This window comes from Mastigoproctus giganteus, chromosome 1, assembly GCF_048544385.1.
Source record: "Mastigoproctus giganteus isolate SK-2022 chromosome 1, ASM4854438v1, whole genome shotgun sequence".
Classification (NCBI taxonomy): Eukaryota; Metazoa; Arthropoda; class Arachnida; order Uropygi; family Thelyphonidae; genus Mastigoproctus; species Mastigoproctus giganteus.
Window position 1 is genome coordinate 146,388,081 of NC_143575.1, and position 13,282 is coordinate 146,401,362.

A 13,282-nucleotide genomic window follows, 5' to 3' on the forward strand; every position below is an offset into this window, starting at 1 on the left:
AGACTTTCACATTTGGCACTGTGAAGGATGACATTTGTTGATGCTGGGTGGCTGCAATGATGATGCTGTCATTGTGGCCATAATGAAGTGGTTCTTGGAGGCCAACAGCAACTTTTATGGAAGGGGAGAGGGGATGCAGACTCTGGTGTTAGTAGTAGAGAAAAATTATATTTTTTCTTCTTGCTTACTTGAACTGGTATCTTACAAAAAAATTTGGAGGCATTAGTTTTTGAAAAACTGTTATAATATTAAAATCTCATCATTTCCTTTCTCATCATTTCCTTTTCTCAGCATTACCAAAAGAATTTCCTTTGGTTTTGGGAACATGATGAATTTTAAAACAGTTTATTTAATGCAATTTTCTAAATTTGTTTCCTTTCCTATTCCTGTTTAGGTTGTGGTATTTGTGTTACCACCTACTCCATGATTACACATACCCAAAAGAGATCATGGGAAGCTGAACAAGTAATGAACTGGCTAAAAGACCAGGAGTGGGGCTTGATGCTTCTTGATGGTAAGTTTTCTTTTTCTAAAATTTCATTTCTAAAAACTAGTTCTGTGGGTTTTTATCACTAAAGAAATACAGTTTGCTTAATCATTAATTACTGTTTTGATCTAAAAGTTTCTTTAGATTCTTTCAGTTTTTCTGTGTTTATTGCTTAAAATTTAACAGATATGGTTAGCACCATCTATGTTGAAAAAAAAAGTCGCAAGTTAGGGTTAAATTTGAAAGTGTCTGCAAGCAATTCTGCCCAGATGTGATAGGAGGGAGTATATGATGAGAGCTTTGTCAATCAATTCGGTCCTGGAGAGATTGTGCAAGGCTCATGGGTTAGAATTTTTCTCAGCCTGGTCTGCGCTTGTTAACAGGAGAGATTGTTTCTACAGGGATGGAATACACTTAAATAGAAAGGGTGCAAGAATGTTTGCTGATGCTATCAAGGGTTAAGGGTTAAGTAGGTTGAAAAACTGCTAGCTTGGGGGAATTCACAGAATAATAGATTAACAGTAGCCACAGACATCAGTGAAAGTGATTCTTGCACTGCTTCTATTGGAATGAGGAGCAGCCTGGAAAGCAAGGTACTTGGAATTTCCAGGACTGCTGGGAGTTATCATGGAATAAGTAAATACATGGGCTGTGTTAGGATAACTAAGAGTAAGAATAGGTGCATGTATAACAATGCATTAGCATTAGTAGAGGCACACAATGCAAGAAAGCAAGCTTATACAGCATCGGCCAAAAAAAAAAAAAAAAAAAAAAAAAAACCTTCCCATTTCACTGATGCATTCATTCTGAATGTTTGTCTAGTTCTGCCTTGAATTTATTTAAGCTATCAACTTCCACACATCTGTTCTACAACTGTCTTTCCTCAGTTTGAATCTGTGTTCCCTCAGGTTTGTAATCTGAGCAAGAGGAAGAATCCCATCAGCATTGAGCCTGCTCAATTCATTCAAAGCCTTATACACCTCACTCAGATCACCTCACAGGTGCCTAGTCTCCCGAAGCTGCAATTTGCACAATGAAGCCTTTCCTCATAAGAGCACTCCTTTGTTCCCTTCACCAGTCTTATTGCCCTTCTCTGTACTTGTTCTGGCAACTCTACATCCTACCTAAAATGAGGCTTCCAGACCTGTACGCAGTACTGAAGGTGTGGCCTTACCATTGCCTTATACAAGGGAATAATCACCTCCTTAGCCCTGCTTGCAAATTTCCTATATGTCATTGACAAGACTCCATGGCCTACTCTGGCAGCCTGTCTGCACTGCTCAGAAAACTTCATATCTGAATGGACACTTACCCCCAGGTCTCTTTCAATTAACTGACTTTGAAAGAGGGATGATAGTGGGTGCCCGATGCATGGGTCACTATTGCAATTGTGGTACAGAAATTTGAAATTGCACTATCCCCATTCAACAGTATCAAAAGTTTATCAGGAGTACGCCATTTCTGGAATAATATCTCATCATGGACAGTGCTCTGGGTAGAGAAATGTGGTGGATGAACGTGGCTGTCGATGTCTGTCTTGCATTGTTTCAGCCAACTGGAGAGCGAGCGACAGTGGCACAAGTCGCCTCCGTCTTCAATGAGGAAAGTACCAGAAACTCCACCAAGGCCATCAGACGATCAATAGCCGCAATAGATTATGGGATCTGCCAACCGACCAGCATCCCATTGCTAACACCGCGACACGGGATTCTAGGCCTCAACTGGAGATTGGAGATGGGTTTCCTGGTCCGATGAGTCCCGTTTCCAGTTATTTTGAGCAGACGGCAGGGTGCATATCTGGTGAAAACTGCACGAAGCTATGGCCCATCATATCAACAAGGAACTGTTCAGGCAAGTGGACAGTCAATAATGGTCTGGGGGCATGTTCAGCTGGCACAGGTTGAGACCTCTGGTATGTCTAGATGCATCTCTGAGCGGCCTAAGTTACGGCCGCTCAGAGATGCATCCTTGCAGACCATCTGCATCCCTTCATGGTCAATGTGCAGGACAATGCACCTTTCCACTGAGCCGTGGAGTCACGTGGGGTCAGTGGGAAGTTTATTTACTATACTCCTAGCCATGCTAGGAGTATAGTAAATAAACTCAAGGTGCTAGTGAACACGTTGAAGGTGGATATTGTTGGGTTATCAAAGGCGTGGTGTCACACAGGGATAAGGAATGCAGAATTGGAGTTTGAGGAGTACGATGTGTACAGAAAGGATAGAAAGGAGGAGTAATGCTTTTAGTTAGGAACATAAAATCTAAGGAAGTGCATCCAGGTGACATTGGCGGACAGTGCAATGTAGAGTCAGTATTCTGTAACATAAGCACTGGAAAGCAAAATTGAGTACGAGTGGTTAATGCCTAATGACTCCAATGAGTACAATGAATAACTATGCAGAGAAATAGAGTGGGCCAGTAAATCAGATTACCTTATAATGGAGGATTTTAACTTCCCAGATATTGACTGGAACTTGTGTGTTGCTTACTCACATACTAGCAAGGCTTTTGTGGATTTATTGGATGATTATTTTCTACAGCAACATGTTCAAGAGGCAACTAGGGGGAGCAATACCCTTGATCTGATTATCAGCAGTTTCTTCTTGATGCATTAAAAATCTGCAGAAAAAGGAACCACTAGATGGCATGTGCTGATGTGGAATTTACTTAAAGATGTAACTACCGTAACATGCAGGGGTAAAGGGGACAGTTTTTGCTTTTGTAAAGGTGACTACAGTGGTCTCAGACAGTTTTTGAATTCTATACAGTGGGATCAACTGATGATGATCAGCAAATTCTAAATGGGAAGCAAAGAAGTAATCTCAGAAGCTACTAGGCTTTTTGTCCTAAATAAGAAATACTGCTCAAGGTTTCAGCCTAAATGTATGGCAGATGAACAAGACTTGTGGCAGAGAAAAAAAATGCATGGGATGCATATAAATTATCAGGTGATACAGATGGCTATGGTAGATATAAGCTAGTCTGTAATCAAATCACAAAGGAAGTTAGGCAAGCGAAGGCAGATTATGAGAAGTCTTTTGCAAAGGATGCAAAGAAAAACAGCAGACTTCTTTACTTATGTAAACTCTAGAAGGAAGGGGATAAACCAGATTGGTCCACTTGATATTAACAGTTCAGTTGTTGATGAACCTGCTGAGGTAGCTGACAAACTGAATGAGTATATTGCATCTACAATTACACATGAGGAGGTCTATAGGGAAGTGGAGGCCAGTAGCTTGTCAAACTCTGGCGGGGAGCTAAATGATTTTGCAATAACTGAGAGTAAAGTGGAGGAGAAATTATTGAAATTGAACATAAAAAAGGCACCTGTGGTGGATGTGATCTATATATTTATATTGAAGGAGGCAGCAAAAGAAGTAAGCAAACCCGTAACCATAATTATGAAAGTTTCCTTGGTCTCAGGGGAGGTCCCATGGAGATGTGCAAATATGTCCCCAATTCACAAAGAGAGATCAAAGAGTGAGAGACCTGATAGTTTAACTTCTCTTCTGGGGAAAATAATGGAGTCATTAGTTAAAGAAGCAATGCAGGATCATCTAGACAAGACTGCAGTTATAGTTCAGATGCAGCATGAGTTTGTTAAGGGGAAATCTTCTCTGATGATTTTGATTGGATATTACGATATGGTCACAAAGGAGCTGAATGCAAAAAATAATTTTGATATCATATACTTATATTTAAGGAAAACTTGATACTGTTGCACATAGAAGACTACTGTACTGTACACATTGGAGCAGTATGGCATTAAGGGCAAGTTGTTGCAATGGATAAAAGGATGGTTGAGTGTGAGAAGGCAGAGAGTGGTAATCAATGGACACTGCTCTTCATGGACTAATGTTATTAGTGGAGTCCCCCAGTGTTGTTTTCTGTATTTTTCAAAGATACTGATGAAGGTATAATAGCAGTGGTGGATTTCCGGACAGGCATGCACGAAGCGCATGCCTGTGGCCTCTTAAATCGAGGGGGCCTCAAATCTCAGGTCTCAAAAAAAAAATAATAATAATAATTTTTTTTTTTTTTTTTTTTTTTCATTTTAAATTTTTACACTCATCTTTATTACCGTTACTGAATAAAACTATAATTTAAGATGAGAAGTTACTAAACTCTTATACGAATATCCCTACGTATTATATGAAATATCTATGCGAACTAAGTGAATCTGAAGTAGGATATATATTATCATTAATGCTTAAATTAAACACTTTCAGTTTTTTCCTAGTGGAGGTAAATCCACGAGTAAAGAACCCTGTGACGATATTGCTCAAGAAACGATATTAGATTTGTTCGCGGAGGCAGTTCAAAACTATTCGCAACTAATTGGGAACCAACAAGCAAGCGCAGTAGTGTTTTAAAGCCTCTGAAATCACTACTGCCCTGGCTCACATGTAACGGAGCATCGTCTTTTTTAATAGCTTTCGGAACTAACATTTTGCTCACGAATCTGTTACAAATTACTAGAGTTTGGTGTGGTTTGTGTTTTAGTGTAGGAGTGTTTTTGTTTTGTTATCAAGTAAGTATCTGTAATATCTTACGTATTGTTTATGTATTTATCAAAACTGAATTGTTTGATGAGGCGTGACATTTATAGCAAGTGATAATTGGGAATTAATTTTTTAATTCCCAATTAATAAAATATGTATGAAAGAATTGTGCAACCAAAATGATTAAAACTGCAACACCAAATCTAGAGCGCGTAGAATGCACACTGTAGTGGTACCGAAAATATTTAGAGGGGGGCCTCAAAATTGAATTGTGCCTGGGGCCTCTCAAGTGCTAAATCTGGCACTGTATATTAGGGTTAATATTTAAGCTTGCAGATGATGCAAAAGTTGGCAGGGTTGTTAATGACAGTAATGATAGTGTACTACTGCAACAGGATCTAGAAAAGTTGAGTAGATGGGCTGAGAGGTATCAACTGAAGTTTAACACCGACAAATGTAAAGTACTGTATATGGGTAGCAGTAACCCCAGAGTAACATACCAACTGTGAGGTACTACACTCAGGGTAGTAGAGAATGAAAAGGACCCGGGGGAAATTGTGCAATCAGATATGAAGGTTTTTTGAGCAGTGCAGACAGGCTTCAAGGCCTGTGTGCACTGTAAATCATTGACCGATGCTCATGGCATCGGTCAATGGTTTACAGAAATTTTGCTATCAGGGATAAGGAGGTGATTGTGCCCTGATATAAGGCAATTGTCAGGCCACACTTTGAGTACTGCATACACGTCTGGAGTTCTTATTTTAGGAAGGATGTAGAGCTGCTGTAATGAGTACAGAGAAAGGAAATGAGATTGGTGAGTAGAACAAAGGGTTGTTCTTACCAACAAAGACCTAAGCTTTGCAAATTGCAGCTTCTGGAGACTAGGCACTTGCAATGAGATCTAACTGAAGTGTATAAGCCATTGAATGGTTTGAGCAAGCTCAATCCTGATGTGATTATTCCTCTTGCTCAGATTACTTACCTGAGGGGACATAAATTCAAATGTAATGTATATTAGAATGGATGTGCGGAAATCTGCCTTTAGCCAGCGGGTTGATAGTTGGGACAACTGAAGTTTAACCTTGACAAATGCAAAGTACTGCATATGGGTAGAAGTAACCCCAGAGAAATGTACCAACTGTGTGGTACTACACTTAAGGTGGTAGAAAATGAAAAAGACCTGGGAGTAATTGTGCAGGCAGATATGAAGTTTTCTGAGCAATGCAGACAGGCTGCCAGGGCAGGTCATGGGGTTTTGTCAATGATATATAGGAATTTTGCTAGCAGGGAAAAGGAGGTGATTATCCCTCTGTATAAGGCAATGGTCAGGCCACTCCTTGAGTACTGCGTACAGGTCTTGAGGCCTCATTTTAGGAAGGATGTAGATTTACTTGAGCGTGTACAGAGAAAGGCAACAAGATTGGTGAGGGGAATGAAGGGATCCTCTTACCAAGAGAGGCTTAAGTTCTGCAAATTGCAGTGGCTGGAGACTAGGCACCTGCACGGTGATCTGATTGAGGTATATAAGGCCTTGAATGGGTTGAGCGCGCTGAATTCTGATAGGATCCTTCCAGTTGTTCAGATTACGAACCTAAGGGGGCATAAATTCAAATTAAGAAAAGATAGATGTAGAATAGATGTGCAGAAATTTGCCTTTAGCCAGCGGGTGGTTAATTGCTGGAACAAACTTCCATCTGTCATTGTGGAAGTTGAGAGGTTGAATAAATTTAAGGAGGAACTGGACAGGCATTTGGAGAGAATGGTGTGTTTTTTTTTTTTTTTTTTGTTGGCTGATGCTGCATAAGCTCATACATTTGCTTTCTTGCATCACATGCCACTAGTACTACTACTACAAACATCCATCTGTCATAGTGGAGGTCAAAAACTTAAACAAGTTCAAGGCAGAACTAGTCAAGCATTTGGAGTGAATGGATGTTGGATGGGTGGAATGGGAAGGTGGTTTTTTTTTTTTTTTTTTTTGGTTGATACTATATCATCAGCTTGTTTTCGTGCATCATATGTCTCTAATGCTAATCTCTGTTAAAAATTGAGATGCCATGCCCCCAACTTTTTATTTTATTATAATTATTATTTTGTTATGGTGCCTGATCTGCATACTTAACCACTGATATATATGACAAAATTAATGGAAAATACTGTTTTTTTACAATTTTTATACATTTTATTTTATTTATTTATTATATTATTATTTTTTTTTTGTGAGATACAAATTTTTTGCAATTGGACAATGTTTCGTGGGACTCAGTTATAAAATATATTACTTTTGGCCCCTGAGATGCGTACACTCTCTGTGTCTCATGGCCAGAATGCATCACAACCATTTAAAACAGCAACTCCATAGACACTGGAAACAATTTGGAGAAATCAGTGACAGAATTTCCTCTGCAAGACTCCAAATTAACCTTGATCCCATACTGAACCTGATAGACAGGACTAACTGACATCAATTTCTATATCTAAACCGCAAATCATAGCAGCCCTGAACTCAACACAGCCTCTCCAGGTGTTGCTTGCAGACAGAATACATGAACAGTTTGAGTGCAGTGTACTTAACACATCCTTTACACCAGTAAAAGTTTAGCTGGTCAACCTGGCATCCAAACATTTAGAACACTACCAACACTTTTCAGACCTGTCTCCAGTACTTTATATGTCTTCCTTCCTATTCTCACAACTCAGATACTTCCACATACTCTTCCACAAATTCATTTCTCATTGCTGAACAGGTTAGCTGTTAACTATCTTCCAGTCATTACCCACATAATCCTTTCAGCATCTGAAAGAAAAAAGTGCATCATAACTTATCTCAATGTTGAAGCAGCATTCGATGCTGTTTGAATACCTCATCCCCTCCTTAACTTTATAATCATACTCCCTACTGGTGACAAACTTTATGCCAAACAGATAACTACAAGAGTCTCACAAAGAGGGGTTCTTCTCTGACTTTCTCCTTACTGCCGGCATCTGCCTCTTTACAAGCCTAAGACTAGATATGTTATTTTCTGATGAATACCTCCTGACACCAATCCAAACAAATGTAGATCCCAGTATGATCACCAAAGAAATTAATAATATACTCCTCTCGTTAGCCAGCTACCTCAAACAATTTGGTCTCAATATAGCTGAACAAAATCTGAGTCATGCTCTACTTGTTGAAAAAAGAACAAACAACCATCTCAGCCATACTTGGTGGAAGTATGATCCCTGCTGTACTTTACCACTCAGATTTGTCTCGAGTTAGATTTGAACAAACTTGAGGTATTCCAAATGCGATGCCTGCGGCAGATCTTGGGCATCTCTCTTCGCGACCGCATCACTAATGATAACATCCGCGCCCGATGCCAACAGCAACCAACCATTGCCGACCAAATCCAGAAGCGAAGGCTTAGATGGTTTGGCCACGTATGTAGAATGGGCACGAACAGAATACCATCCAGACTCCTTTGGAGACAACGACCCACCCAATGGAGCATCCAGCGGACCGCGCCTAGGAAAACGTGGGCCAAGCAAGTGGAAAATGACTTGAAGAGCCGATGTCTCAACCTTAACCAGGCCAGGACTGACGCCATTGATCGTAAGGTATGGAAGAACATCACAGAGCAAGTCCGAAACCCTGCGGCACCTACAGCAGCATACTGGTTGCGTGGCCAACCGCCTCCCCCAGCTGCCAGCTAAGGACCAAAGAAGAAGAAGAAGACCACTCAGATTTTTGCATGGTGGGGGAGGATGACACAAATATTAGCTTCAACCATCACATCAATAAACTTATCAGTCGTGTGGCATGCCTTAATTTGAAAACAAAACAGCATCTCTTTGTTGCTGTTGTGATGCATTTAGAGACAGATATTTTGGGCTGGAAATTGTTCTTAACGTTTGTGTGTGTGTGTGTGTGTGTGTGTGTGTGTGTGTGTGTGTGTGTGTGTGTGTGTGTGTGTGTGTGTGTGTGTGTGTGTTGGAAATCTGGATTAATGGTCTGAATAGCACCAGGATCAGGTTGTGTTCAGAGTTAAATAAAATATCTTGAGGGGGGATCAAGCATACAGGATTAGATGCGAGGATAAAGTCCAGTTGGTTGGCGTCTCTTCTAGACTATCATTGGCAATCATGAGGTCAGCTTACTTGCTACGGTAGAAGCAATCTTTTTAAGTGGTCCTGATGTGGGGAAAGGTTGAAATTACCACTGACAATTTTCATTGGCAGGATGTGGAGGTGACAAAGGACCAAGTTGTACACCTCAATGATCATCTCAGTTGTGAAGAGTAACATAAATAATTATTTTTATGGAGAAGATCTTCATCTTAATCTTGCAGGTAGTGGCCCAGTTTTATTACACAAGTGACTGGATGTACTTTTAAGTTTTGGGAAAAGTATTTAGTATTTTGAGTTGTGCTTTATAATTCAGTAAAGTTTATTATTGTGTTTAATAATTCAGCTTTTTAAAACTTTTTTTTTAAATGCTGTGTGTTTGGGCACTAGAAATACTCATTAGTTTCAATGAAAACGTTTATTAATTATACTTATGATTAAAGAGGCCTGTGCACTCTGGATTCATTATTATTGTGGATTATTGTGTGACAGAGCGAAATGGAGACAGAATAAATAATGACAGGTTTAATACTAATTGTAAAACACACATATATTAAATACATACAGTATAAAAGTTTTCGATTATTATGGTAACCTTCATCAGTCAAACTGACAGTTAAGAGTGTGGAACATGAGGGCATGTACTGCCAGTCATGTATATGAACTGTGTGATGGTTAATTGTTTGATGTTGAAGCCTGTGGCTGTGACGTATGTGAACATTGCCAATGTTTGTCATTCATCAAAATGGTTGCTTCAATAATAGGGTGGATACGACACCCATTGCTTCTGTTGACTGAGGTATTAAAGCATATGATATTCAACGACTCCAACCAGGCACATCGCCAATAGTGGCGGGACCTATCTACAATCACGACATCATGGTGCAGGTCAATGTCGTGGTGGGTTGACCAGAAGTGTTCGGCAATGGCCGCGTGTTCTCGTGAATGGAACGGCGAAGTTTTACTCTGAAAACTGCAGGGTATGCTTCTTTATTCATAGTTGTTCCATGAGGCACAAAATGTTTAACAAGAATGCCTTTTATGTCAAAAAACACAAAAACAATTTGTTTGTCAACCATACGAGAATCTCAAAATTTCTTCATCTTGGTGAATCAGAATGCTTCCACTCACTCAACTGTTGTTTTTTCTCTGGATCATAGTGAAAAATCCAAGTTTCATCATAAGTCACTATTTTATTTAAGAAGTTTTGACCTTGTGTTTCAAGCATTTCTTTGCACAAGTCTACTCCTTGCTGTTTTTGTTCTGGAGTCAAATTGCGTGGAATCCACTGGCACAGATTTGCAACATTTTCAGGCGATCTTTTACAATATTGTAAGCACTACTTATGAAATAGACATTCTAACAGCTAATTCACAAAGTGTAATTTGCCTGTCTTCACCTAAGATTTCCTGGGCTTTTGCGATTTGCTCAGGAGTTGTTGAGGAGGAATGCTGATGAGATCTTCGGTCATCTGCAACAGACTCACAGCCTTCACTGAATCACTTGTGGCATTTAAATATGTCCATCCTACCAAGACACTCAATACCACATGCTTCAGTCATCTCTTTAACTGTTCCCGATGCATGCCTTGTCTGACACAATAACGAATCACAAATTTGTATGTCTAACATGATACTTGCTTCAAAACGATTTTCAGTGACACGCAACTAAAAAAACCTTCACGCAACACTAGCTCGGCAAGTACTGGCATGCACACACAGAGTATGCTCAGTAGTGATCAGGGAGAGCACCTCTAGTTATGGAAAGTTCATGCAGTAAACATGATAATAATATTTTTATCGATATTTATATAATAATAATTATATAAATAATAATATTTTATCAATATTTATATAATAATAAACAAAAGAACTGTTTTATGTAATAATTCAAACAAAAAACTGAGAACATGTAATTTACCATTGTGGCTAAAGAACATGTTCCACTAACAACGAATTCTATGTGGCCATCCACAGTGGGGTAACATAAGGAGTATGTCGGCCTTTCAAAGGGGTTACATTTTATACAGTAACAATAATATAAATTAATCCATACTGCAGCAAACACAAGATTAAAGACAGTAATAAAAAGGTACACAAATAATAACTCATCATCATCATCATCAGCCATTTTCAATCCACTGCAGGATGAAGGCCTCTCCAGCAACTTTCCAGTTCCTTCTGTTTTGAGCACTGGCCATCCATTTACTACCCACAAACTCATGAATTTCATCTATCCATCTCCGCCTTTGTCTTCCAGGTTTTCTTCTAGCTCCTCTTGGATACCATTCTGTTATTTTCTTAGTCCATCTGGCATCATGTCTTCGAGCTATGTGTCCTGCCCAAGACCATTTTAGTTCTTTAATTTTGATAAGAATGTCCTTTACTTGAGTTTCTTGCCTAATCCACGTGTTTCTCTTCTTATCTAACAGTCTGATTCCCAATATGATTCATTCCATTCTTCGCTGTGTAGTTCTCAGCTTCTCTTCCATTCTTTTGGTGAGTGCCCAAGTTTCACTTCCATAAGTCATGGTGGGGAGTATACATTGGTTCATTATTTTACGTTTCAGACAAACTGGGATATTGCTCTTCAGTATGTGACTATATTTCCTGAATGCTATCCATCCAAAATTTATTCTTCTCTTGACTTCCAGCCATTTATCATTATTACAGCTAATAACTTGTCCCAGATAAGTATATGACTCCACCTTTTCAATTACTGCTCCTTCAATCATTATTTCCCTTTCTGTGGCATACTTGTTCATCATTACTTTTGTTTTAGCCATATTCATCTTTAGTCCAAAATCCTTACTAGCTGTGCATAACTGATTAAGATTTTCCTCTAATTCTTTGGGATCATGGCTTATGACCACAATGTCATCTGCAAATCGTAAATGGTTTAGGTACTCTCTGTTCACATTGACTCCTTTCTGCGACCAGTCTAATCTTCTGAAAGCTTCCTCAAGGGCAGCAGTAAACAGCTTCGGAGATATTGTGTCTCCTTGTCGAACTCCTTTCTCAATTTTAAATTTCCTACTATCTTTGTCTAGTCTAATAAAGGAGGTAGCACTCTCGTATATTTTCTTCAAAATCATAATATATGGGGTATCAATGCCTTGTCTTTCCAGTGCCTGAAACATTGCCTTATGCTGTATGGAGTCAAATGCCTTTTCATAATCCACAAATGCCAGGCATAATGGTGTTTTATATTCATTTGCTTTCTCCATTAGCTGTGATATTACGTGAAGGTGATCCATAGTTGAGAATCCTGTCCTAAAGCCAGCTTGCTCTTTCGGTTGATTCTCATCAAGTATTCTTTCTAATCTGTTAGTAATGACCCTTGTGAACAACTTGTAGATGTGGGATAACAAGCTAATTGGTCTATAATTTCCGATTTCTGATTTATCTCCTTTCTTATGCAGCAAAACTATGATTGCATTATTCCACTGCTTAGGCGTCACCCCTTTTCTAATGCACTTTGTGAAGAGCCTTGCCAGTTTTTGTGTTATGTCTCTTCCTCCCAATTTTAACAACTCTACAGTAACTTCATCTTCCCCCGGGGCTTTCTGATTCTTCATTTTCTTCAATGCATGTTCTACCTCATCAGGAAGAATATTGGGTATGTCGTATGTGTTGCTACTTTGCAATCCATCTTCCCCACTGCTGGCATCATTCCCCTGCTCCTTGTATAATTCTCTATAGTAGTCTTCTGCTATTTGAATTATGCCTTCTCTGCTGTTTATAAATACACCATCGCTATTCTTCAGTTTCAGTATCATTTGTCTTTCTGTATTACTGCTCATGGCTGCTGATTTAAATCCTTTGTTTTCCCTTAATGCTTGTTCTACTTTTCTTGTGTTAAATCTTCTTATGTCCTCTCTGAGTCTCTTTCTAATGGCTTTGCATAACTCAGTATACTCAATTTTCTCCCTGTCAGTGTTTTTCTTGCTTTTCATTTGTCGTCTTCGGTTCATCATGACAAGTGTTTCTTGACTAATTTTTTCTTCTTTGGATTTCTGCTTCCCTATAGGTTTCTTGGGCTTTATCACTTTCAAAAAGTTGTAATATTCCTCGTCGATATCTTGGTCCTCAGCAGTCTGCAGAAGCTCATACTTGTTCTTAAGTTCCAGTACATACTGCTTTTTCTCCTCTTCTGTTATCTCAAAGACCTTTGTATTATTTACTCG

At 39.1% G+C, this 13,282-nt stretch overlaps 1 protein-coding gene across 6 annotated transcripts in view; it reads left to right on the top strand.

The window, feature by feature from the left end:
* The window catches only part of hay (ATP-dependent DNA helicase hay), a 461,732-nt gene that overhangs the window by 290,134 nt on the left and 158,316 nt on the right, over positions 1–13,282 (top strand). For all 6 annotated transcript variants that reach the window (XM_090382541.1, XM_090382513.1, XM_090382523.1 and 3 more), the window contains one exon: positions 395–514. In XM_090382541.1, the coding sequence (XP_090238667.1) occupies positions 395–514 (120 nt within the window). The remainder of the gene's footprint in view (positions 1–394; positions 515–13,282) is intronic.